This window comes from Kwoniella shivajii, chromosome 1 (assembly GCF_035658355.1).
Source record: "Kwoniella shivajii chromosome 1, complete sequence".
In the NCBI taxonomy this organism is placed as follows: Eukaryota; Fungi; Basidiomycota; class Tremellomycetes; order Tremellales; family Cryptococcaceae; genus Kwoniella; species Kwoniella shivajii.
Window position 1 is genome coordinate 3016190 of NC_085908.1, and position 26545 is coordinate 3042734.

At 42.4% G+C, this 26545-nt stretch overlaps 10 protein-coding genes across 10 annotated transcripts; 3 read left to right on the forward strand and 7 right to left on the reverse strand.

The window, feature by feature from the left end:
* Window positions 1–560: 560 nt before the first annotated feature.
* Window positions 561–3314, forward strand: IL334_001114 (uncharacterized protein; the record flags this gene model as incomplete). Its single annotated transcript, XM_062932874.1, has 2 exons — window positions 561–1700; window positions 1749–3314. 2 exons carry the CDS (start codon window positions 561–563, stop codon window positions 3312–3314), a joined length of 2706 nt encoding a protein of 901 aa, XP_062788925.1.
* Window positions 3315–6024: 2710 nt separating this feature from the next.
* Window positions 6025–6753, reverse strand: IL334_001115 (uncharacterized protein; the record flags this gene model as incomplete). The annotated part of the gene is made up of 1 exon (XM_062932875.1): window positions 6025–6753. One exon carries the CDS (start codon window positions 6751–6753, stop codon window positions 6025–6027), a length of 729 nt encoding a protein of 242 aa, XP_062788926.1.
* A 557-nt stretch (window positions 6754–7310) lies between these two features.
* Window positions 7311–8713, reverse strand: IL334_001116 (uncharacterized protein; the record flags this gene model as incomplete). Its single annotated transcript, XM_062932876.1, has 6 exons — window positions 7311–7378; window positions 7453–7519; window positions 7609–7775; window positions 7840–7909; window positions 8029–8540; window positions 8686–8713. The coding sequence occupies 6 exons, from the start codon at window positions 8711–8713 to the stop codon at window positions 7311–7313; spliced, it is 912 nt and encodes a 303-aa protein (XP_062788927.1).
* Window positions 8714–9683: 970 nt separating this feature from the next.
* On the reverse strand, window positions 9684–11389 carry IL334_001117 (porphobilinogen deaminase; the record flags this gene model as incomplete). The annotated part of the gene is made up of 2 exons (XM_062932877.1): window positions 9684–10559; window positions 10745–11389. The coding sequence occupies 2 exons, from the start codon at window positions 11387–11389 to the stop codon at window positions 9684–9686; spliced, it is 1521 nt and encodes a 506-aa protein (XP_062788928.1).
* Window positions 11390–12316: 927 nt separating this feature from the next.
* Window positions 12317–14471, reverse strand: IL334_001118 (heat shock protein HSS1; the record flags this gene model as incomplete). Its single annotated transcript, XM_062932878.1, has 4 exons — window positions 12317–12674; window positions 12742–13576; window positions 13638–14358; window positions 14445–14471. 4 exons carry the CDS (start codon window positions 14469–14471, stop codon window positions 12317–12319), a joined length of 1941 nt encoding a protein of 646 aa, XP_062788929.1.
* An 857-nt stretch (window positions 14472–15328) lies between these two features.
* On the reverse strand, window positions 15329–15825 carry IL334_001119 (uncharacterized protein; the record flags this gene model as incomplete). The annotated part of the gene is made up of 3 exons (XM_062932879.1): window positions 15329–15442; window positions 15632–15676; window positions 15766–15825. The coding sequence occupies 3 exons, from the start codon at window positions 15823–15825 to the stop codon at window positions 15329–15331; spliced, it is 219 nt and encodes a 72-aa protein (XP_062788930.1).
* Window positions 15826–16396: 571 nt separating this feature from the next.
* On the forward strand, window positions 16397–17799 carry IL334_001120 (uncharacterized protein; the record flags this gene model as incomplete). The annotated part of the gene is made up of 5 exons (XM_062932880.1): window positions 16397–16609; window positions 16708–16785; window positions 16906–17196; window positions 17267–17510; window positions 17594–17799. 5 exons carry the CDS (start codon window positions 16397–16399, stop codon window positions 17797–17799), a joined length of 1032 nt encoding a protein of 343 aa, XP_062788931.1.
* Window positions 17800–18688: 889 nt separating this feature from the next.
* Window positions 18689–20849, reverse strand: IL334_001121 (uncharacterized protein; the record flags this gene model as incomplete). The annotated part of the gene is made up of 5 exons (XM_062932881.1): window positions 18689–18968; window positions 19048–19263; window positions 19364–19681; window positions 19789–20669; window positions 20781–20849. The coding sequence occupies 5 exons, from the start codon at window positions 20847–20849 to the stop codon at window positions 18689–18691; spliced, it is 1764 nt and encodes a 587-aa protein (XP_062788932.1).
* Window positions 20850–21162: 313 nt separating this feature from the next.
* On the forward strand, window positions 21163–21970 carry IL334_001122 (uncharacterized protein; the record flags this gene model as incomplete). The annotated part of the gene is made up of 3 exons (XM_062932882.1): window positions 21163–21346; window positions 21571–21697; window positions 21841–21970. 3 exons carry the CDS (start codon window positions 21163–21165, stop codon window positions 21968–21970), a joined length of 441 nt encoding a protein of 146 aa, XP_062788933.1.
* Window positions 21971–22250: 280 nt separating this feature from the next.
* On the reverse strand, window positions 22251–25362 carry IL334_001123 (uncharacterized protein; the record flags this gene model as incomplete). The annotated part of the gene is made up of 6 exons (XM_062932883.1): window positions 22251–22437; window positions 22516–22653; window positions 22733–23779; window positions 23860–24390; window positions 24454–24666; window positions 24731–25362. The coding sequence occupies 6 exons, from the start codon at window positions 25360–25362 to the stop codon at window positions 22251–22253; spliced, it is 2748 nt and encodes a 915-aa protein (XP_062788934.1).
* Between the last annotated feature and the right edge of the window lie 1183 nt (window positions 25363–26545).

The following is a 26545-nucleotide window of genomic DNA, read 5'->3' on the forward strand; positions in this document are numbered from 1 at the left end:
TAAAAATGTAGCTAGTAGTTCTCCGAAATCCGAGTGAATAACATCATCATTCTCTCTAGACCCACATCTCACCCCGATGTCCATAGCATAGATAAATAGACATAGAAGCATCATCAGATATTGTTATTTTTCTCGAACCTCATGCATTCCAAGTGTCGTTTAGATGTATCGATCTTTGTTTAACTGATGGTAACTTCGAGAGTCTTCTAAGAACTACCCACTCGGAAGAGAGCTATTACGAATCATTTAAGCATGAAAGGTTTTCTTTTGGCTTTGGTTTCCGTTTCCGACATCGTGGGACATTGGATTTAACCGAGCTTGGCAAAAATTATACAGGTAGATCATGTGATTTTTTCCAACTTTGTTATTTGTTTTCCTTAAACAAATGATCCATGCTCACGAAGAATACATTCAGATACTGTATTAAGGCATATATATATAGATAGAGTCACAAGGACATCATCTACTGCATATTCGCCGTCACCACCAACAGCGATTTCAACCAGTGATCGTTCTGTGGTAAAAATCGTCCTTGTTTATCCATCTTGTTGCCACCCAGAATGGCTTCGCTTTTACCCGATGAACATGAAAACAATCACACAGGCGTCTCACTTCCACTGGATGTGTTATCAAATATAGCTTCCCTCATCCACCCACCGTTTCATGCTCCCCCTCCTCCGTCAGAACCTTGGTCCACCCCTCAGATCGATGTGATACATTGCGTCGATCCGCAACCGACCCCCATTCAGAATCACCTTCAGCTTCTCTCCTCTTTTACAAGATCATCGACACGCGCTTTAGAAGCTGCCAGACCTTGGCTATGGGAGGATGTAGATGTCCGTTCAGGTAGAGGATGGCTAGGCATTGTCGATGCTTTGACTGAGGAGGTTGTAGAAATGGAAGAGGCCATTCCTGAGGCCGGTCCAAGCACATTATCCACAGCTACAATCGAACCGATACCAGTATCTGGACCAGAAGCCCACAAAGCGCCAGTAACAATCTCGGATGGCTTCGCAACTTATATTTCTACACCTCCATCTTCCGTCTACCCTTATCCGTATGGTGAGATAACGAGTAGTCCTTCTTTCTCATATTCACCACCACAGCCTTCATATATTCGCGAACTTCTCACACCTCCCGGATCTCGAAACGCTTCTCCTCATCCCTTACCTTCCCCTTCTCCCCCACAGCTCTCCTCGCCTTCCACGTCAGTCCCACCGCCACTAGTACGAGGAGTTTCTCATCCCGCTCCTGCAGCCCTGAAAACTTCATCGAAATTAAGAGGTCGATCGAGGAGTCCACATAGAAGTGTCAATTTTGATACGGAAAGTATATCGTCCGTTCTCACTAGAAGCCGAAGCAATAGCTCCAATATAGCTGGCGGAAGTGGGTTCCTGCGGCGTCAGACGAGTTTATCGAAAGCACATCATTATAATGATGTAGATGAAGATGAGGCAGATGAAATTTTAGACGAAGCAACCCCTCTACGTGGATTTGCAGAAAGTAGGAATCCAGTCATTACATCGAGAGGCACACAAGAGTCAAAAGAGAACGTCAACCCGGATTTGCTACCGCCTCCTGGACCATACATCCGTCACATATCTTTCACCAATTTCCGGACTATCGGAAGCAGGCGTAGTCAGGATGAAGCGGTTAGAGGGAGATTTGTTACTGGTGGAAGACTAGAAGGGGTTATCAAGGTAAGTTTCCATCATGTATATCAGTGATATGGCTGACATGGGTCATAGAACGCTCCCAATCTCGTGTCACTGTGCATGACCGAGTATGTTGACTCTGCTCTTAGCTATCCGGTTATAGAAGAGCTATTCTTTCGAGGATACAGGAAACCCCGCTACCATTCCCCTTCCAAATCTCTTTCTCGTGTCCGCTCCTTGTCTGTGGGTCCGCCAGCATCAATTGCATCTTCCGATTACGACCAACTTGATCCGCCTCGTCCGACATACGCGCCTTATGAAGATGAGACGGAAGATGAGAAATGGAGGAGAAGATCCATGTTCACGCCTATCGAAGCCCTCGATTTGACTGGATGTGTCAGTAACAACTACACCGAGGCGATGAACCAATTCTTCGCTACATGGTTGATGCCTGATGAAGAAACAGATGAGGAAGAGAGAGGACGTGAACGAGCGCGATCAAGTCGTAGACACAGAGGAAGGTACGGAGGATACACCACACCTGAAGTTACCGAAGATGAAAGTGACGCTCACGGTCATCGAGCCAAAAGAAAGGTTCCGAAATTCAGAGCGCTGAAAAGATTATCATTGAGAGCTTGTACAAGACTTGAACCTCCAGTCCTCACCGCTTTAGTGTTCGCCTGTCCGAATCTTACTCATCTCGACTTGTCCGGTACCCGAATTCCATCCGACCTACTCGCCCATCTCACCGAGAAATGTCCAAGATCTTTGAGACTCACATCATTGAGTTTAGCTCGATGTCCTCGACTCGATCCACAAGTCATCGTTGACTTCTTATGTCGATGTCCCGCCGCTCGAGATCTGGTCGATCTGAACTTGTTCGTCAAGCCAACTCAAGGAAATGTAATCGAACAAAATGACCTCATGAGATTGATAACCGAAGCGCCTTGCATAAAATCCGGTAGATTGAGATATCTCGATTTGTCATCCGCAAGATTCACACCCGCTCATTTGGCTCAAGGTGTTTTCCCTCCTCAACCAAGTCTGATCAGTCTAGGCCTCTCACATATCCCAACATTAAGTTTACCGCCGATCGCAGAATTCCTTACCAATGTAGCATCAAATGTGGAAGTTCTCACTTTGAACGGTACGGCCACGACATCGAATCTTGAAGCCTCATTATCGCCACTCCAGCTCACATTAGAATTACACGCAAGACTTATCAACCCTCTCACGACTGTTCCATTCTCTCTATCCAATCTGAATCTTTCCGGGGGCGCACCAGGAATCAGTTTCAACCCTGGACCTACAAGACTAAGGGTTTTGGAACTGTCTTCCAATATCAGAAGATCAATTACACCGAATGGTGAATGGCAAATTGTCAAATCGAAAGGAGGTCGAGGATGGTATGTTGATTTATCAGCTGGATGGAGGAGATTAGATGGTGACATAGAAGGTAAAGAAGGATGGGAATATGTTAGGCACTTACCTAAGATCGACCCGAGAAGAAGATGGTTGAATCATCTAAGTGAAAGTAATGGAAGAGTAGGAAGTAACGTAGGTTGGCATAGTAGGAAAATGGAAGTCGTGAGAGGAATGGGAATGATGGGTAGAGAAGAAGGTTTAGCAGGTGTAGGGGCATTCGCCTTTGAAGAATAATTTCTAAATTCAGACTAATAGGCATATCGCATTTATCATCAGGATCAAATCAATCTACATCGTATCAAGGCCTATAATCTTATATTGTTGTGTATAGTTCCTCATTAGCATCATAATCTCATGCATTTAAAACTTTCCTTGATTTCGATTCGGGATCTCAAGTCAGCCTCCAATCGCCTTCAAAACGTATAGGTCTGATTCAATTAACTGAAACGGCTACGACGTGGTGTAATAGTGATAGGCTTGTACCAATCCTCTTTGAGTAAATTGCAGTGTACTGTAAATCCAATCGTATATATCTGCATACTAACGGATCCTCTCTCAAGCGACATACGTAGGAGATCTCATACCAAATAACATATAACGTGGCATATATCTACAAGCAATCAGAAGCTTTAAATATCAATCACAACCACCACCACAACAGTCACCCCCACAATCATCACAAGTACAGCCATCGCCAGCTTCATCGAAGCTGGCACCCGTAATTTCCTTACGTATGTCATTGTCGTTTCCGCGCAATTTCCCATTGCTGGAACGGCCATTATTTCTTTTGGTATTTGCTTCTCCAGTTGAAGTGTTTCCCGTTATCGAGTGATCTCTATTTGTGTTTGTTGTCAGTTCAGCCCCTTCATTGCCGGTAATAAGCCCACTGGAAGATCCCGCCACCATTGCTGAACCACCTCGAGATATGACAGCGGGGCCATGGCTGAGATGAGACATTCGAGAGCCGTCAGTGGACGTGGGGGAATAATTCGTTGGACTAGGAGAAGCGTACTGAATGTGCGGTTGAATATCCCTCAGATATCCTCCCGGTGCGATCGGCACTCGTGAGTGGTAAGTGGCGGTGTTGATCCTGGCTCGGGGTGCTCGCATCTCTGTGTCGTATTCCTTCTCATCTGGAACCGAGTGAGCAAATCTTGATTGAATTGAATTGTCAAGAGGGGTAGCCGACGAATCCGGTAGATTGTTTGGCCAAAGGGTAAGCTGGGGGATTTGGTGCCCGTAAACTTGAGATTGTTGAGATGGCTGGGTACCGTATGGGGAACGAATAATTGTTTCATAGCCCGGAGGTCGTCTTTCGGGCCAGTATGTGTTGCTGGAATCATATGATTTCAGTGGAAATGTTGATGGGGGGTTCCAACAGCTCATAGTGACTGCTAACAGATGTTGGCTGAAATACGTGATGGGCAGAATATATTAGAATGAGGATCGATGAGTACAAGGAAAGAAGGATGCAAAGTGGCCATTGTTGAAGACCCAAATCGAGCGTTATAAGGCAGACTTTGTTTTCCTTAGCAAACAGTCCTCTCGTGTCACACTGTGCGTTGAGGTATCATCGTGAATGAAGGAAATCATTCAAACCATTGTACTGCTCGATGAAACCCTTTCACGTCAGACCGCCACTGACTCGTCTCTTGCACGCTAATTTCCCTGACTGACAACTGTGTCTGAAAGGGTGTTGAAGAGGTTTCTGTTGTAGTCTGAAAGACCTCATACAGGCCTGTTGTCCTTTTTTCTCCAACAGCGAGTCATCGAGACGAGACGTTAGCATGCGTATTTCATATTTGAAAAAAAATGCCTGCTGCGACGGGACACCGAGTGAATGGCCTCTCGCTGTTTTGCAGGGAGGGATTCCATGCATGGTTTGGACTCGTGTTTGCCCCGTACGTCTGTCACATTAGCCGGTTACTTGGGGAATCCTATAAAATCAATATGTACTGTACAGATGGCATCCGATCTACTGGCAAATCAATCCCAAATACGTTCTACACAATTACACAAACGTTGACAGCAGCCGTTACAGCACACCATGCACAGTCCAAGACCCCCCAGAAGATATGTACCAAGACGACTCTCCTGGATCTCGATTTGTGTATTAGCAGTATACTTCATCGGAGTATTTGGTGCCGTACTGCCTCGAGGAGTGGAAGGAGCGTTATTGCCCCCCAGGCTGATTTGCGAATCGCCGGCAATGTATGAAGTTTGGTTGTCTGTTGTACCTCGGGCATTGGACCCCTAGGTGGTTCCATCAAGATACGATATAGATTGCTTTGGCTTCTGACTCATGATGACTATAATCATATCAAACAATTGATGTTGGGAATAGGAAGTGAGTTTGAACCCAGAAGTTGCGAGAAGAATACCCTAGAAAAGAAAAGGAAGATTTCATACTGCTTCTATATAGGTAACAAACTTGATAATGAGTCGATACTGTAATAATTGATGTCATATGGTCTTTCTATAGTCTCAAAGGATAAATGAACTCCGTAAGATAAAAATGACGAGTAGACAATGAAGGGCAAAGCGTTGTGCTCCTTCCCTTCATTTATACTTCTTAGGAGCCTCACATAGGATGCACCTATGTGGAATGTGCTGATTGAACAGACCTAGGTGGTTTTCTCTCGTGGTCCTTAGCACACAAGAAAAAGAGGATAGAAAACACAACACCATTACGAACAGTTTACGCAGATCGTTTTGTAGTCAACAGGCATCTGTGAGTTACGTGCCATGAGTATGTATAATGACTTTACAAGATCGGTGAGTCGATTCACAGACATACGATCAGGGATATAAGAAATTCATGGACCACATCGGCACTTGAACTAATACGTACAAGCAAAGCTTCAGATACCTGGATCATTAATTGTACAGCACAAGTATCATTGATATTCACCGAAGGATCGACGATGTGACTGGATTAGATCAATCAATCACAGCAGAAACAGCAAAGTAGTAGGATAGAAGGGTCACAGGTGCAATCATCGCTACAACAACAACAACAATAGCCACAATCATCATTGTCGAGGTTCGGACTCGGACCCTTGGTTGTCATTGCTTGTTCGATAGCGTGTGAAGCATGTTCTTCTTTCCTATCATTCCCATCCGACCCCATTGCCAGCTGCACATTAGCATCTGCGATTCCCGTCCCAGCTGCTGCTACGGCTACTGTCGCTTCGAATGAATGCCGCCTTGGTCTCGAATACTGCATCGATGTACTTGCCTCTGTCTGGCCGGCAGTAGAAGTATCCAAGGCTGAGGTACGTGCCGGTATAGTGGTTTGAGCAGGAGGTGTAATGCTTGCGTTGGATGATTGATGGCGACTCTGCCCGTAGCCGCTAAGATCATAGAGCTGGACTTCTGATCGCTCACTGGTATCCCTAGCGTTCAGAGACGAGATCCTGGTCCTTTTAGCGTGTGAAGTGGCAAATTCCGTTCGAGGAGGTAACTGGGGTCGATTCTCGGGAAGATCTGACCAGTCAGATGAATAGTATGGCCGCTCGCGTACCTGAGGTGGCTGAGTGATGTCGACAGTCGATTTCCAAGAGTGATGTTGAGTTGACATCTGAGGTTGCTGATAGGCAGATTTTGAAGGAGTGCTCGAGGACTTATTGTAATTACCCGAGAGATATGCAGGAAAATCGGGTTCGTAGCTCATCTTTGGATTATGATGAATCAAAAACAAGAACTATTTCGGAATAGGACAGTTGTAAGTGGCGAGAATGGAAAATGGATAGAGTGGACGGGGGAAATGTGCCATTCGGTCATTGAACTGTACTTATAAGAGACACCTATTTTGAAAGTCAGTTCGTTTTGCAAGACAAATGACGTCGTCGTCACTCACTCCCCTCACACTTCAAAGGATAGGTTGCGAAGAACGAGATACAAAGGAGGATCTATGACTATCTTGCTATATGGTCTTCACACCTCGACTTGTAGTGAATGCCAGACTGCATCTGAACATATCTGTACTGAATTGTACGTGCGGTAGTATCTCAGTGCATGCTATCAGCAGCACGAAGGATCACTCTTTTGATCCTGACTCAGTGCAACAGCAAAAGTAATAATTGACCTCACATCCATCGTCCTCTTTGCGACTTTCCGAAATGAATCCGTTCAGATATTTTCGGAGAAGCGGTATAATCGTCATTGAACAGGACATACAATAGAAATTCCACGAGACATGATAAGCTATAAATGGCCCGGTAGATATTTTTACAATTCCTTCAGATACGTAGCAGGTACAAGTCCTCTCGTTCCGTTCCCATCTTCACACGTCCACCCTACATGGTTCGGCCAAAATGTAAGCGATGAACAATGACATCGTGGAAGGGAAGGATTCTTTTCGAACACTTACAATCTGCAGAAGTCTTCTCTATAAGATTCACAATTTGATTTGCTTGGACCTGCAAATCCGTAGAATCCTATCATTTTGAAACCATCATTCGTCAGTACACTAGTTCATGACTGACTTGCCCAGCGATGTTAGATCTTAGATTGGGGGAAAACTCACTGCTCCCTCATAGTCATATAACGCTTGAACTTGTTGTAAAGCGGGTTCTTCGCGACTCTGCGCTCTGGTTGATGAAGATGAATTATCACGTCTATTAGGAGGTGGCATGGAAACATGCTTTGTGGATAATGCAGGTGCGACATGATGTTCCACTACCGGTTCTTTAACTATCAAACGTGTTAGGAAACACTGCCCAACAGGTCTGTTTTTTTCAGACTGAGCACTGCTTACCTTTTTGCGGGTCTTTCCACATACTTGTAAATGCTGACATCTTACTTGATGTGTCTACGTGACCGAACGACTACAGGAAATTCTATGAGCTGCATCCGTGCGATGGATTCGACAGTGTCGTTACGACAAGGTGTCATGTGATGTCATTTTCTGAAAAGGAAGAGGAGGGGATGATGAGAGAAAGCTTACTCGTCCAGATACTAATCCAGCGACACCACTTTTCTTACCTGGTGGGGGAGGTTTGGTTTTTTGTTCTACTACAGTGACTTCTTCGATAGTAGCACCAGGTTGATTTGGAGGAGGTGAATTCATTCTTTTATCTGCATTTCTCATCATCCCTGCTACACCTGCTTTACCCAATAAGTCCATGGCATCCTTATTACGTGATATAGCAGATACACCAGATTTAGTACCTGCTGTACCTAATTTTATCGTCGAAGATATAAATCTTTGTGTCATATCTTGTTCAGGTTGTACTTGACCTGTAGGTGAAGTTGGACTACCTCGTGTGGGAGGTGATACTGGTGTAGGTGGATTACCATTGTTGCTGTTTGATGATCTTGAAGGTGGTAGTAATCTTGTTATCGTTTGTAATTGTGCCATGGATGGTAAACCGGATGAAGGTGATGACGATGTTGATGTTGATGATGCGGTTAGATAAGGTCGAGAAGCGAAATATTCGTCGAGGAGAGAAAAGAACGCTTCCTGCAGTCATACACATCAGTCTTTCTCAACATAATATCATTCAGGTCTAGACAGGAGCTACTCACTTTATCTGTGATCAGAAAACATTGACGAGGTCAGTCTGCTTGGCATCAAAGAGACGTTGAGATCAACAAAACTCACCTTCATACGTTATATTTGCGAACACCATGATTGTTGACTGCACGTATACGTAGAGGTATACTGCTCTGATGCTTATCGGCGGTACTGAGTCCTCTTGTTCCTGCTTTCGCGAATGGTATATCGTAGAGATGAGATCAAGTATGAAGATATGAAAAGATAACTTTTGAATGATTTCCCTGTGATCACTCTTGTTTTGATGACGTTTGATACCTCCCCTCCCCGGACCGGTGAACAAATGCGGAAAAAGTTAGACGCCAAAACAGAAACATTATTATTATTGATAAAACATCCACCACCGACAACGTACACATCACAACTTACCAATGACACCTATTCAATGACTGGATACATGATAGACGACCGTGGAAGGGCACTACTGACTACTGATGCATGCGGCTGATCATATCGTGGTATATTCATGCATGTCACGAGTGATAATAGTCCTTTCACGTTCTCAACAGTCGAAGGAAAGATCTACAAAAAAGTGATCCTCCAAAGGGAAAACCCGGACGTTTTGGCGCTATTGACAAAGCCGTTCTCTTTGCTTGGAGTGATAGTCAACTCAAATGCACACTGACACAGTCACAGAAGTAAGAAGAGTATGTACCGATTGCCTTTCATCATCAGGATGTCTTCAGACTCATCAAGTATACTCTACGCTTGACAATTTATAGGTTGAGGACGAGTCTGCCTCAAAATCGTAGTCGCCTCTCACTAATCTTCGTGAAGTGAAATACCGAATGATCAGTAGAGAAACAACGAGAATGAATTTGCTTGTGAGATGATATACATGCATGAGAGTGACCGGAAGTAAGAAAAAGAATGAAGACATGAACTAGATATTAACCAATTTATAGGTCGTTAAAGGCATAATGCAATAAAGTGAAAACATGAAATTAATTCAAGATCCACCGAATCCTGGCTTCAAGAGATATCGACTACCAAGAATCTCAACAATCGAGGTTTTATCAACGATGAATGATCAGCGATTAAGGAGCTCATTGATATTGTTGTTGTTGATTGTGGTGATGATGAAGTTGAGGTCGTTGTTGTGGTATTTGTGATTGTATTTGTTGCTGATCAGTAGGAGTCGTTATACCTTTAGATAATATTTTTGTCCATTCACTCTCGTTTGATTGTTTTGATTTTTGAATTGCTTTTTGAAGATCTGCCAATTCATTTTCTTTTCTAATCTTATTAATTTCATCCAAAATTTCAGAAGCGCCTAATTCTCTCAATTTCCTAGCTACTTGTTCACCGAATTTTTCAGCCTGTCTATAAGATTTGACTACGACTGGTTTCGGATTGTGTATAACGTGTTTTTGACCATCTGTCGATGTGACACAGGCGTTTAAAGTTAATTTCGCATATCGTTTCCTCAAGGGCGGTAATGCGTTTCTTGAGAATGTGGGTGATGATGGTCTTGTGTTTGGTTTTATATCTATCAAACCTGAAAAATGTAACATGGGCGAATCTTCTTTTAATGGTTCTTCCTCTTGATCTTGTTCTTCCAATTGATCAATTTCGTTTATATTGATTTCATCAATGATTTCTTCAATTTCACTTTCGACTCCAACGGGGACTGAACAACCTCCTTCTAAAACTCTCAAACAACCTCTTTCAGCTCCGCAGGCCCATTCAGTTTGCCAATGTCCCAATCCCCTCAAACAGTTTCTCGTTCGCATGTCGTCAGATCGAATTTCGACACCTAGAGCACCTTGGCCCACAGCGTGCATGAGGGTTGGAGAAGAGAGAGCGCAGGTGACTCGATGAGACATGCCCAGACGAGACAGACCGGACATGGCGAGGATGAGAGCGGCGAAGGGCGAGGAAGGGTTATCGAGCTTGGAGAATCGGGTGTTGAGGTTTCCTCGCTGTGGGCGTAAAGTGAGATCAGTTAGATGACAAATGGATAATGGATGATGAGCGTTGGGGAGAGTCGTAAGCGGTCCGAAAGAAAGAAAGGGTGGAGGGGGATGGGGGTGTTAGGACCGATCGATGACCATTTCATGACAGATTGAAAAAAGGTCTTTGACCCAGAATAATCAACCAAACTCACCATATCTTCAAAGACCAATTTTGGAAAAGCTCTTTTCAATTGAGCTACTCTCCTTACACTTCCAGTTCCTACGACTGAACCATCAGGTAGATCTTCCAGTCGTTTATAAGGTAGACCTTGTTTGATCACCAGAGCATCTCTTGGATCGTGTCTTTTCACTATACAACCGATTTCGCATCCATCTTTTAATTGAGTAGGTACATCCTTTAAAGAATGAACTAGCATATCGAAATGGCCATTCATCAATCTAGCTTCTAACTCATCCGTCCAAAGTGATTTAGCAGGTTGATTAGATGAATAAGGTGATAAGAGATGTAAAGGTGTAGTTTGATTACGATCTCCTACAGTGGTCATTGATTCAATCGAAAATTGAAAAGGAAATCGATCGACTTCTTTCCCATCAACTTCTTCCTCTTCTTCTTCTTCTAATTCACCTTGGCCTCGGCCTTGAAGAGAAGGGGGATTGTGAAGAGTACGAAGATCGTCGGCAACATGACCCGTTTGGATTAAAGCCAAATTTGATTTTCTTGTACCGAGCACAAAAGCATTGGCTTGAGCTTTCATAGCCATCATCAATTCACGATCTGGTAATCCACGTCGATTCACCGCTGTGGGATTCGAATGCAGAGGACATGATGAGGTCATTTCGCAAGTTTCGCAACAAGGTGTATTGACCTCGGTGGGTATATGATAATGTGCTGGAAGTGGGATTGGAGGTGATATTTTGGGCGACGATTATATGTTTGTTCCAAGATTCGTTTCAAGATGATATAATCGTATATCAAAGACACCTTTCCAATAGTACTGGGTTGATATTTGGTTGGAGCACTTGAACTACAAAGGGGGGTGTTTTGATCTTTTTCTCTTTTTTGGGTCTTTTTCGCCGTTTTGAAAAGGCAAGTGGAGTGTCAAGTCTCAGCCGATCAGATGGATTTAAGGAATTTTAAATTGTTTCAATTTGTATATGCAATATGTCAAAAGGACGAGGAGAACGGATGATCAAACTTAGCCAGAGCTTAGACTACGAGATAGGTATCGAGATATTGTTGAGCAGGATCGTGATGAAATCGAAATCACAAAACAGGTGAAATAGAAATCAACTTGCTTGTATACATTTTTTTCCCAATCGGCGTCAGAGTGGTGTAAGTATCCTAAGTTACCCGACATATTGACTGGGTTGGTGTGGCACATGGCACCATAAACCAATGAGATCATTCACATTTGTACAATGATCAAAACCACGTATCCATCCATCCATCATCATCCCATGCAATACATCGAGCATCATTTGCTGCCAATACTCACTTTGTACAGTGATCCTTGTTACATCGGCCGACGATATATACTCAAGCAGTCAAACACTCATTGGATCCAACTTCATCGCTGTTCGTAACAACTGGTATTCTCGGAATCAATGCATGTACAGAATAAAATACTAAATCATGAGATTGTTGAAGGCAAATGAAATCTAACGCTAAGCTACACCCATTATTAAATTTTGTTTACTTTTCTTCTTCCTTCTTCTTCTATACTACTACTGCCACCCTTCTAGCCAGACTAAGATTGAATAGCTTAGTCGACTTCCTCGACTGAAGGACCATCCTCGTGAGCTCCGGGAGCACCACCGGCTCCGGGGAATCCTCCAGGAGCACCTCCTGGTGCACCACCGGGAGCACCACCTTGAGAACCGTAGAATCGTTGCATTGCTGGGGAAGCAACTGACTCGAGCTCTTTTTGGAGAGCTTCGAATTCTTCCTTGGAAGCAGATTGCATGGTGTCGAGTTGACCAATGACTTCATCGACCTTGGCGTTAAGAGTCTCGTAGTCGTCACCGAATTTTTCTTTGTTGTCGCCATCATTGAGAGTTTGTTTAAGAGAATAGGCGTAAGATTCAAGGGCGTTCTTAGCTCCAACGATAGCTGCTGCTTTCCTAATTCGCATTACAATCATGTCAGCTTTCATCCACATGAGCGAATCAAAATAACGTTTATACTCACTCGTCGTCTTCCTTGTATTTCTCGGCCTCTGCCAACATTCGCTCAATCTCCTCCTTGGAGAGTCGACCTTTGTCGTTGGTGATGGTGATCTTTGATGATTTACCGGTGGTTTTGTCGGCAGCGTTGACATTTAAGATTCCGTTGGCGTCAACATCGAATGAGACCTCGATTTGAGGAACACCTCGAGGAGCGGGAGGGATACCGGCAAGTTCGAATTTACCGAGGAGGTTACAGTCCTTTGTCTTTGCTCGTTCACCTTCGTACACTTGGATGAGCACACCGGGTTGGTTGTCGGAGTAAGTTGAGAAGACTTCTGATTTCTTGGTGGGAACAGTGGTGTTTCTCTTGATCAAAGGAGTCATGATACCACCAGCGGTCTCGATACCCATGGAAAGAGGAGCGACATCGAGCAAGAGTAAATCTTGAGTGGCCTCGGAAGTGTCACCGGTAAGGATAGCAGCTTGGACAGCAGCACCGTAAGCAACAGCTTCATCGGGGTTGATAGACCTGTTGGGTTCTCGTCCGGAGAACATGTCTGAGACGAGTTTTTGAATTTTGGGAATTCGAGTGGATCCACCGACCAATACAATTTCGTTAACTGATGATTTGTCGATCTTGGAGTCTCGGAGAACCTTCTCGACGGGGTCCATGGTAGATCGGAAAAGATCTTGACACAGTTCCTCAAATCGAGCTCGGGTGATGGAAGTGTAGAAGTCGATACCGTCGAAGAGAGAGTCGATTTCAATTGAGGTTTGAGCAGCAGATGAGAGGGTTCTCTTAGCTCTCTCACAAGCAGTTCGGAGTCTTCGAAGAGCTCGAGCGTTGGAGGAGAGATCTGGATAGGGTAGGAAGTCAGCAAATCGCCTTCATGATACTATTAGAATCAATCGACTCACCCTTCTTGTTCTTTCTCTTGAATTCTTGTACAAAGTGGTTGACCAATCGGTTGTCGAAGTCTTCACCACCCAAGTGAGTGTCACCGGCAGTAGCTTTGACTTCGAAGATACCCTCTTCAATGGTTAAAAGAGAGACATCGAAAGTACCACCACCAAGATCGAAGATAAGAACGTTCTTTTCACCTTCTGATTTCTTGTCGAGACCGTAAGCGATAGCGGCGGCGGTAGGCTCATTGATGATTCGGAGAACGTCAAGACCAGCGATGGTACCGGCATCTTTGGTAGCTTGTCGTTGAGAGTCGTTGAAGTAGGCTGGGACAGTGACAACGGCTTTTGAAACGGTTCCACCGAGGTAGGCCTCAGCGGTCTCCTTCATCTTGATAAGAACCATTGAAGAGACTTCCTCTGGAGAGAAGGTCTTCTCTTCACCCCGGTATTCGACTTGGATGATGGGTTTTCCTCCTCGGTCAATGACCTTGAATGGCCAGTGTTTCATATCGGCTTGGACCTCGGCATCAGCGAATTTTCGACCAATTAATCGCTTGGCGTCGAAAACGGTGTTGTAAGGGTTCATGGCGACTTGATTCTTGGCGGCATCACCAATTAATCGTTCAGAGTCGTTGAAGGCGACGTATGAAGGGGTGGTTCGGTTACCTTGGTCGTTGGCGATGATCTCAACTCGGTCATTTTGCCATACAGCGACACAAGAGTAGGTTGTACCCTATTATTGAAACAACTCAAAAGTCAGCGGCAAATCCTCTCAGATCGATGCAATGGAAGCTGAGAAAAGTCAAAATGTGCACTCACCAAATCAATACCAACAGCTTTTACCATTTTGTTTATTTATTATTCTATTGAGGTATGTGTTTTGTTAGGAAAGATGTTTTGTTTCGTTTGATCACTTCTTTTTGATTGATATGAGTGAATGAAATTAATCTGGAGAAAAGAAAAGAAGAGAAAGATAGTAAAAGAAAGAAAGGAAAGTTTTATAAGACTGTGTGAGAGAGAGGGGGAGTGGAAGCTACGTTGGTTGAACTGGTGGTGTGGTGGGGTGGTGGTGGTGCACTTTGGAATTCACTGGATGATGAAAGAATTTACCACTGAACACTGTAACAATCTACGATGGAATACGCTGGAAACTTTTGACCCGATGGAAAACAAACCACGTGGAATGACGCCACCATCTTGAAAGCAAAGGGAAGATACATCCCAGGTTCAAATAGGAGGGATCGGATAAAGTCTACTTGTCATATTTATTTTCCGTCTTTTTGTCCGCGTGCGAAAAGCTGAAACTGCCACTCAAGCTTCTAACCGAGATGGAAAAAGGGGGAACGGCCACGTGGTTTGTTTGGTTCTTGTTGTAAATTCAGAGTTGGTTGGGTGACTTTGCGAAAAGCTCGTACGAACAAGAAGAGTCAGTAACGCTCGAGGCAAGTCTAGTTCGAGCAGGGTAGCAGATCTGCAGTCACTTTGAGGATGTTCTGTTGAATTCAATCAGATTTGAGGATAATCAGAAGCAGTGACAACTCCTAGAGTTTGTAGGCTCAACGCTCGCTATACCTCATAACGGACGTCCAGGTGTACTGCACATTTACATGGACTTGCATATACAACCTGTTCTTACATCTTCTATTCAATCCTACCGTCATAGTGATCTTACTCTTATGCTCGATTCTAGCACTTTGAGAGCTCTATACAGGCTTGGGCATTTTCTTCACAGCTTCTAGATTATACGATACGTTTCTAGAGTAATTGGCGAACAGTTGAGCAGCGACATGAACGTCTGAAGACGAGTCGAGGAATTCCTATGAAGCATGAAACACTGTACTCAGTATACTGTATGTATTAAACATCTATCGTGCCCATACAGACAACAAGCAAGAAGCTGGTTTCGTTCAGTTGTACTGCCAGGCATGAGAATGCCTGCTACTGAAATATGGATATTGATGAAGGGTTGCTGTGTCATGTAGACAAGATAAGATCTATCGACCCACCTTTATACAATGGTTCATCTCCATGATCGCTTCGTTACACTTATCCTAATTATGTCAAAACATTGTCAGTGACGAGGGTCCGAGAATTTCCGGTGAAAATGTCAAGTTATGATCAAAGCGTAAGTTTCACTCACGACGTTCTTTATGATTCGTTCTAGCAATACAGCTTGCTCAGCTTCATGTGGATTCTCCATAATGTCTTTTGCATGAGACTGTGAATGAGTGTCTTTGCTATTGATGTTGCGTTATTTTCTGTTGTTGATGATGAACGCGTCCATGTCACCTACTTTGCGCGTTTACCATAAAAACGGAGGAGTTATCCATTCAATCTCCGCTAAAGCAATCGCTTTGGGGGAGGAGTGGGGACCACGTGGCCGAATGGTGGCCTTTGAAAACTGTGCATGGTGAATCGTACCACTTGTAATCCCATGAAATGAATTTGAATGAATTGACCCTGACCGTAAACCCCACCATTCACCACCATCGCGTGTTTTTTGTTGTCGTCCGTTTGTTGTCTCTGATACGATCTTTTATTTTTTTAAATCTCCTCTACCAACTTTGGATTCCCGATTCAATCCGACTTTCGCAATCCTTTTATATATACTCGCATACCTCAACTCGTCCTGTAATCCTCTGTTCTGTTCATCGGTATTTTCACTTTCATTATATTCATCATCTCATAAAATCCTCGCACATTTTAATATTCTCTTTTGGAGGACTGGCGATCGACAGGAAATTCTGTCTCAAGTTTCAAATTCAGTAAAGATGTCAGCTGTGGCAATTGGTTTTTTACAAAAATATGCTCCTGTAGTAGCTGATCAATTCATAACCATGAACGCCACTCAAACTCAGAATGCACTTTACGGGGATGTCAACTTGGAAGCTCTGAATTGGCTGGAGAGAACTTGGGCAAGTTATTATATATGGATGGGTAATCCTGTACTTGCCACTGGACTCATGAGTTTCATGCTTCATGAGGTGAGTCTTTAACGAGACATCTAAATCTAGGTGATTCGTGTGACAGGGAGATATAAACAGTTAAAAGCTGATAATAAACCGATTTCAAAATGGTATAGATCGTTTACTTCGGTAGAGCTATACCTTGGTTGATCATCGGTGCTATACCATTCTTCAATCAATGGAAAATTCAACCTGTACGTATTGGCGATCCGTTCCCGTCTATTATACAAAGTCAAGTGGAACTTCCTTACTGATTTCCTTCTGATTTGATTTGATTTGATTTGATTTGATTTCATTCGATTCGTTTCAAATAGGACAAGGTGGTCACCAAAGCTCAAATTTGGAAATGCACAAAAGTCGTCTTATTAACACATTTCACATGTGAATTACCATTAATATACGCTTTTCATCCTATCTGTTGTTATTTCGGAATGGCAACATATGAAGTCCCTTTTTCACCTATTGGAATCATGGCTGCTCAAATCGCATTTTTCTTCGTATTTGAAGACATGTTCCATTATTGGGCACACAGAGCTCTTCATTACGGACCTCTTTACAAGAACATTCATAAATTACATCATGAATTTTCTGCTCCTATCGGACTTGTAAGTTTTGACCTTGTGTCTTTCTACTGGGAGAATAAAGCTGACTTATCTTGATCCCCTATCATTGTAGGCCGCTGAATACGCCCATCCTCTCGAAGTACTCATCCTCGCTCAAGGTACAATCTCCGGACCGTTCCTTTACTGTCTATTCAGAAAGGATCTTCATATTTTGACTGTATACATCTGGATCACACTTAGACTCTGGCAAGCTGTGGATGCTCATTCAGGATATGATTTCCCTTGGTCATTAAGACATTTCATCCCTTTCTGGGCTGGAGCAGATCATCACGATTATCACCATATGGCTTTTAACAGTGAGTCATCAATTTCAACCATGGACCTTCCCCTCCCCTTGTTGTCAGAAGCTGATTCATGATATCGCGATTGCATCAAATAGATTGCTTCTCTACTTCGTTCAGATGGTGGGACTTCTCTCTCGGTACAGATTCAAAGTATCACGCATACAAAGAAAGAATGGCAAAAGTCAAAGCTAGTCAAAGGGCTAAATGGGAAAAAGATGAACATGAAAAAATCACAAAAGAAGGTTTGGAAGCTGAACGATTGGTATTACAAGGTAAAATAAGTAAACCAAAGACTTTATAATTTCAATTCCAATCCCAGTCCGAATTCAGATTCAAATTTAAATTCAAATTTCACATGTAGGAAAAGGGAATAAGAGGGTTTCTCGTTGATACTTAAGGGAGATTCTCTTTCGATTTAGATACCGCCTTTGGATTGGAATAATACTATCGGTGACTAATCAGGAAGATAGTCTAGAAAATTTCAAAATAGAAACAAGATAACCAAATATAAGATATGATAGTCGTCGATTAATATATACCCTTTTTATACCATTATACCATTATACCAATCTATCCCATTCATGCATCATTCACAATCCATTCATCAATGCCACTGAATTGTTCAATCGCAAAATATACAATGGCATCCTCACGCTTATATCAAGTTGGTCTGCTCCGTCCGACTGACGTGCGCTGTGTACTGACCGGACGAATTTCATAATATCCTAAACGGAGGGGTATTTCTTACTCAGACATCAAGGAAGAAAGTGAATATCAACTGATCAACTAGTTCAATCTCAAAATAAAAATGAGAATGAGGGGTATCTTCACTTTCAAGAGATCCCAATCTCGCTGTTATGTACATATGTGTAATTTGTCATTACCTCAATTGGTCACTATAACTATAATATCTTTGCAACGCAGTTGGGATTTGCACTGGATAGTGATAATTCTCTGTCCAACCGTCAGTTACAGTCAGCATCGTATTCAGAAACGTTCAAACTTCCGTGATGATGCGATCCCACATGGAGAGTCTTCGCATTATCAAGCGTGCCAGTCGCACCTGAGTGAGACCGTTTGATTCCCGATGGGAATCCAAGGTACTTACTATATACATACATACATGGCGATGCCGTCGGTGTTGTCAAACAAATCAAGTCGTAATACAACTTGACAATAATTAGAGTTCGTCATCGTCCTACCGCACCCCTGTCCATTTGACTTTCAACCATCAAGACCCTTTTAAGCACTACCAAGACCGCACGACAAGCTTTCGTCCAGCCTTCTTCAGCCGTGGAATCGTTATCCGATTTATCTTTATACGCCGTGGATGAAGAAGAAGGATTTGCCGTGGAAGAAGAAGAAGAAGAAGATCCTAAACCCATTATTGACATTGAAGGTAAAGTAAGTGGCATTGACGATATACCAGGTAATTTTATCGAGTGTCCTGATATCTTGTCTTTGTATATCCTGCGTAAACGGAAAAAGCTTGACATGAGCTGAAACTCGTTGATTGTCTATAACAGACGAGGGTTGGATATCTACTCACTCAATGTTGTTGTTCGCCCAACCTTTATTTGCTTTCTTACCGTATTCAATCAATTGTTTTAGACAATCCAGTATGGCTACCATGGCATGATTGAATCTTCTATTTTGTAGTAATCTAGCAGGCGATAAATCTGATGAGGCATACAATTCGTATACACCTTTTGCGGGTGGTAATTCCTCTATACGTGAATATGAGCCTAGTGGGACGATCTTGTATCTGTGGGATGCATCTGGTCAGCCTTGAGAGGGTAAAGACGAGATCAAAATTCAACAGCAGAGGTGATAAATCAGGTATTATAAACGACTTGATGACTCACGAGATAAAGGTGTAACCAACTTTATCAGCAATTCTATCTAAACATAAAGCTGTTAAACCCCAAGCAGCATTGATTTCTTCCCAATCAACAGTAGGTCTACCACCTAATCTTAAACCATTTATCGTTCCTACCGTTATTCCATTTCCAGATGAAGGATCAAGTGGTACATGTCCAATTTGAAATGCGTCGTTATATACGTTGGTCGATTCAAGATGCGAGAGTAATGAACGAGATAACAATAAATGGGTTTGAGCGGTCGACAATTCAGATTTCAAGTGAGATAGATGGGTTGAGAGGGATGCGTGTTCAAGCAAGTATCTACATTATACGATCGAACAATTGAATGGTCAATCATTTTACTCGGACAGAATAGAATGGATAATGCAATATAGTCAGAGTCGGCAAAATCGGTGTCCATCACTCACTCAGTCTCTTCACGTTCAATATCTTGTTCATCTTTTTTGACTTGTTCCTCCTCTAATTTGACTTTGTTCAATTCGAATTCTTTTTGTTCTAATATCAATTTCAATTTGATTTCTTCTTCTTCCAATTGAGATTTACGTTTGATCAATTCATCCCATTCATCTTCATTTCCTTCGATATCAAATTCGCCCAATCCTTCTTCTGACTCTGGTCCCAATCCTGGTCTTGAAACATCATCTTTCAGATTATCATCATTCACATCTGTACTCTTCCTATTGTTTTTTGAGGTGTTGTTATTACCGTTTGATTTTTGGTTATCCCTATTTCTTTGAATATTCTTTTCGAAATTGATGTATGCATCTCTCTCTTTAGTTAATTCTTCGGCTAATTTCTGGAATTCAGAAGTTAGCAGTGCAGTGCATTCAGTACATAATGGATGTGATATGGGTGTGTTGGAAGATAATATTGAATGCAGTTGATTAACTAGATTTGTATTTGTGTTTTGAGGTATCTGCGACTGTGTTTGTGTTTGTGTTTGTGTTTGCGATCTTGTGGGATTCGTATACGGATGTGATGGATTCGAATGAGAATGTGAATGAGAATGAGAATGCGGGGGAGGCAATAATGAAGAATCAGATAACAGGATAAACGATTCTGCCACTCCCTTGTTAGTGGAAGTTGTAGATGATGAATTGAAGGGAATGTGATTTGATTCTGACCATATTTTAGCTGCTTCCCTTGATGAAGGTGGTAACGAAGCTAATTTGTTGGTACTTGATACGGGTAATTGCGATTCTGAATATGGAGAAGAAGGTAACGCTGATGTGATTAAATTGTATTGTGAAGAAGTGAGGTTTTGTATTGATGGATCGAGGATCAATGGCTAAGACAATAATGACAACAACGACAGCAACAACAAGTTAACAGGATTTTCGAAGGATAGGTTTTAGTCTTGACTTAAACCCCATTAATAGTAATAGTGACGGTAACTCACCTGATGACATCTTTGACATATGTGAGAATCCTCACTTTGTTGATAATTCGACGGTCCAGCTTGTGACATCTTGACCTGGGTATGGCCTTTTTAAGAACAATGAGTGAGGCAGATCATACGAGCGAGCAGAAGAGAGTTGTTTTGGATCTCACAATGATGATGATGAATTTGAAACCACCTCACCTCCGCTTTCCGCCGGAAACAACGTCAATGTCTTCGCTTTTTGTTTTCGAAGGAAATTAAAGTGAAAAAAACAATGACATGGATATCTTGGTCTACGATCGTACAACGCAGGGATATCTACTTGTTTCCAAGCTATTCTACTACTACTACCTGATACACGAAATTGCGAGAGAGAAACAAAGACAAAGAGAAAGATAGGATGCCTCGTAGACCACCTTCACCACCATCATTCTCGCCTCCTCTTCCCACGGATCAGCTTCTAGTTCATCTGTTATCGCCTCAGGGATCCAACAACTTTCTTTGTGAAGACGTGAATGGTTCAGAGAGATTAGTCGAAGTCTCTTCCAAATTGAGAAGGGTCAAGAGTCTTATAGTGATGAGAGGTATGTCAATATTATTATATTCTCTCATTGTGTTCCAACCCCAACCCCAAACCCAATCTCAATCTAATTATCAATTTCCACTTTCACTTTCACTTTTTACTCTCCCTTTCAGACTTATGTCTTTCACACATCGCACAAGATCAGGTGTCAAGGGCAAAAAGTTTTTAAAAAAAAATGATCCCAATGAAGGAGGATGCAAAACTGACAAGTACAGAACACAATAGGCGACTTCGCAGTCATTTCGATATTCCCATCTGGACCCGAATCCGACAAAGGAGGTAGATTAGTAGGTGAGATAGTCCATATAATGGATAAATCAGATATAAGAGAATGGAAAAAGGCCGGTTCATGGTTAGTCTGCTCTCAATTCTCATTCTCAATTCCCAATCCTCAATTCGAAAATAAGAAATACAGAAATCTCTTTTTAGTTTATCCAATCCAATCAATACAAAGGCTGTTACGTTGTCAGAGCTGATGAGATGAGATGATATTAGGCCAGAAGGGTTTGGTGAGAAACCCGTTCATGCTCAAGATGATCAGTATAAAGATATATCCGATGAAGATGAAGCTGATTACCAAGATGACGAGGAAGAAGAAGAAGAATACGAAGACCAAAGTAGATAATAAACAGTGATACATACCTACCACACCTACATTCAATACCTCGCATTGCTATACCCCCAAGCTATCTGGTCTACTCCTCTTTCATGAGAGAAGACACACGCAACAAACATGCAATACATGATTATAGTCCATATCAACTTATGCTACATCAGTACAAAACCACTATCTAGACATATGATTATAGTATATTGTCCTTCCAGCTTTCATCCCTAAACAACTACGATAACCTCGATACCTGCTGATAACATCATTTACATCTTAAGACTGTTCGAATTGACAATCAATGGCATCCCTTGAAACACCAATTGATAGTCATGCTCTTCTCATCCATACTACTTCTACCAACTTCAATACCGAAATTGCCTTTTGGTACTGACCATTTCTGTTTGACAACATCCCATATACTCACATCATATCTTGATAATTGGAATGTGACAGTTTTGGTCTCTCCTGGCCAAAGTTGTACCCTGATTTGCATATCGTAAGATGTCAATCAACTTGTGTTTCGTTGGTGTGGTTAGTCAGGAATACAAAAAGAAACTTACCTGTTGAAATCTCTTAATACTTTTGGAGGTTCACCTGCTTCTGACGGGAACGCCAAGTACAGTTGAGGAATATCACATCCTAAAACATCGCCAGAATTGGTAATATCAATGGAGATTGTCCAACGAGGTTCATGGAGGCTGTATCAATATTGCGATATATCAGCCATTATACCTAATGTCCTGAGCCAAGCATCTTATGACGATACGAAGCACTTACGATTTCAGATTGAATGAACCCAGTTTACCTGTACTATTCCTCGTTGAACCTGTTGTGCTAGCTTGAGGGGAGATCGTTCCATTTAATGATGACGATGATGATGAGTTGTGCGAAGAACTTCCATTTATACTGGAATTGATCTCATCTCTTCTTTCGTAGTCGAAATTCATCTCAGTGTTTAATCCTAGTCCTAAACCTTTTTTCACCAATTGATCATTCTCCCACATGACTAAATTCGTATATTGAAAAGTAGTATAACTTAAACCATAACCAAATTCATATCTTGGCGTTATGTTCTTACTTAAGAAATGTCTATAATCGATGTTCAGTTGTTCTGTATACTCGACAGGAGGATGTTGGATCTCGTCGGTGTTGACGTAATTGATATTCGCAGGATAGTCAGATTGATTTTTAGCTATTGTATATGGTAATCTTCCTGAAGGATTATATGATCCATACAATATATCGACCAGGGAGTTTCCTGATTCTTGGCCTTGTAATCCGGCCCATAGGACAGCTGTTATATTTGGATGATCAATCCATTCTTCCATATCTATTGGTCCAACAGAATGTATTATGACAATCGTATTGTTATTCACATTCGCGACTGATTTGACTAATTCATCACCGTTGTGCCATGCTGAGATATTATTTCGATCACCGATGTTACCATCTACCGTGATATATTCTTCACCTGAATCAGAATTGATTCCAACTAAAGCAACGTCGTATCCCGTTGCCCAGTGTGCAGCAGAACCAGTATCGAAATCGTTGAACCACCAATCGAGGGTTGTGCCATCTTTTCGAGCTTGAAGGGAGATTGCTTGTAATGGGTCAACAAGATATGGAAAATTGCATGTTCCGGATCCCCATCCCATAGCTAATGTTCCTTCATCACCACCTCGATCGGAATAGCCATTAGGTCCTTTCATTGAAGGTCCCAGATCTGAGCCGATGAGTGTCATTGAACGAGGAGCGTTGAGAGGCAAGGTGTTATTGACGTTTTTGAGGAGAACAGTTGAAGATGCGCCGATATGTTGTATCAATCTGCAGAACGACAAAGAGGAATTAGCAGAGTATACAACATCATCGATTCCCAGCCAGATAGCAGTTATAAGTAAACTCACTTCCAATGATCTTCCCTCACGTCGACATGAGAATTGTTAGCTTCTGCACGTGGTCTAGCCGAATCGAAGCTGACAGATGGATACTCTTTATCTTGATCCAATAAGAAGTAAGCAGCCATAATTCTTTGAGCCATATCGTCTAATCTACCAATTGAGACACTTCCATTATTTACAGCTTGAGTTAGATTTTGACCCCAATAACTAGTCAAAGAATTCATTTCAATATCACCAGGCATAGTCATATCTAAACCTGAATTGGCAGAAAGTACACCTGAATGTTGAGCGTTCCAATCTGACATTACATATCCTTGAAATCCAAAATCGTCTTTCAAGATACCATTGAGTAATTCGGAATTTTGACATGCCCATGAACCGTTTATCCAATTGTATGAACACATGACAGAAGCTACATCTGCTTGAACAGCTTTCAAGAATGGATGTGAATATATTTCTCTCATGGTTCTGTCAGATAGTTGTGAATCTGAAGTAGTCCGATTACGTTCTTGTTCATTCGCTATGAAATGTTTGACGCTATCACAGTTGAGCGATGTGAGCTGTCTTTTTCTCATCATGAATCTATAGTGTACTACTCACGTAGCTTGTACACCAGCATCTTGTATACCCCATATGGTCCTCTGAGTAGCCCAACCTGATAAGTATGGATCACCACCGAAACCCTCCCAAGCCCTCCCTCCTGTAGGTGTACGATACATATTGGTCATTGGACCTAAAGCGACATGAGCTCCTTTACCTTTAAATTCTTTTCCCATCGCGTATCCTCGGGCGTACATCAAATCTTTGTCGAATCTTGGTAATCAAAGGAATTAGCTAGTATAATCTAAGGGGATAAAGCTAGTCTTGGGTTACTCACGTAGATGCAACATTGACGCCAGCAGGAAAAGCAGAATTGAAATCAGTCAATCTGATTCCTAGTGGACTATCCATCAAACATAATCCAGAGAAATTCCTCGATGGTATAGGTGCAATATTACCTAGACATCTACCTTGTTCCCAGCCTACTCCAGTGGTAAGTGAGACTTTTTCTTCCAATGTCCAATCGGATAGATACCTTGCAGCCTTCTTATGAGCATGTGTCCATTTCGAAGAAGGGTTATAATAACTTCTGTTTAGCGGTGCAGGTACGGGATTAGATATGTAAGTGATGTTGGTTGTAGGATATTGATAATTTGACAGATTGCCTGTTGAAGAAGATGCACTGTCTGATAAAGTTGAATTGGAGGATGAAGGGACACCGGTGGAAGTAGAACTTGCCAGCGCTGGAGAGGAGCCGGTAGAATTTGATGGAGCTGTTGAGTTCGATGACGAACTCTCATTGTTGGACACTGTAGAATCGGCAATACCTCTTGAGGTCGAAGAAGCAGCGGCGGCGAGAGAAGTGATTTCGGTCGAATTGACACTAACTTGTCTTTGATTGAATTTACCAAACACCACTGATGGTAAACCGAATCCTAACCAAAGAAGTATAGTTCCACAACAGATCATGATGAATACGTCTTTATTGAGAACGCTGAACGGATGTAGGAATCGCCTGTTTCGTGAAGGGATAGAGGGGGATGGTGAAGAAGAAGAAGAAGTGGGTAAAGATTGATATCTATGTGATTTTGACATAATCAATTAGCTTGACAATCAGCAGATAGAATTTAGACGAGAACACCAGGTAGCAGACGTCATCTGATAGAAGAGGAAGTGAAGATGGCAAATGACAAGAAGAAGAATGAGGAGAGCGAATCACCCACTTTTACTTTGACGTATAGATCCTCCTTTGATGATCAGTCCTTAGTTTAAGTTTAAGACCAAGGAGGGACGAAGCTCCCAATCGAATGGGTCAGGGGATATCTGAGGAGATGACGATATCGGATGTGCAATGTAGGATGAAGTCTGATACCCAGTTAAGCTACTAAATGAAGATTGTACATGAGCTTAGTGGAAGGAGTATGGTCAAAATGAGAACTGAAACGGGTACATACATACCTTATGTTGATCGTGTTCCAGGATCTACTTTCTATGATAAGTTCTGAACTAACATATCACTCAGACCATCTCAAGTATCTGCTTTGCTTCTCATACTCTAAAGAATGAAACGACCGAGCCAGCGAATCCCAAAAGCCGTAGTGATCGGATCTATAATGTATATAATCCCAGAAAAGCAATCTAATGTGATTGTCCTTGTCTTTAGTAAAGACTGGAAGTGATTGTCCTGATCAGAGCTAATTCGACTTAGTCTGTTTCACGTGTGCTCGTGATCGTATGTACAAGTGCCGATGAGTTCGGTGACGATGACAATGCCAAAACGAATAAGGATACTAGCTTAAAAACAGGATGGTGGATAGTTCGAGTGGAGGTTAAGCCAAGAGATACTGGATGACGTTGATGAAATCGAATGATACTCGAGCGAGTACCACATGATCACAAGTTTATGTCACTCATTCACCGCTCGATACCGCCGGTCCGAGAAGAAGTAGTAACAATGCATAGTCAGGCGCAGAACATAACTTCTTGACGACGAGGACCAGAATCGACGTTTCAAATGAAGGGAATGCCTGACTTGGAACGATCGACGGGAGATGGGTAGATCCCCCACTGTCTGGCTCAGGGCCACAAGATCTGCCCCAGTATGGGGTTGCTATGCACTGAAAGTGGGGCTTCGTATTCTGGGTAGACTATC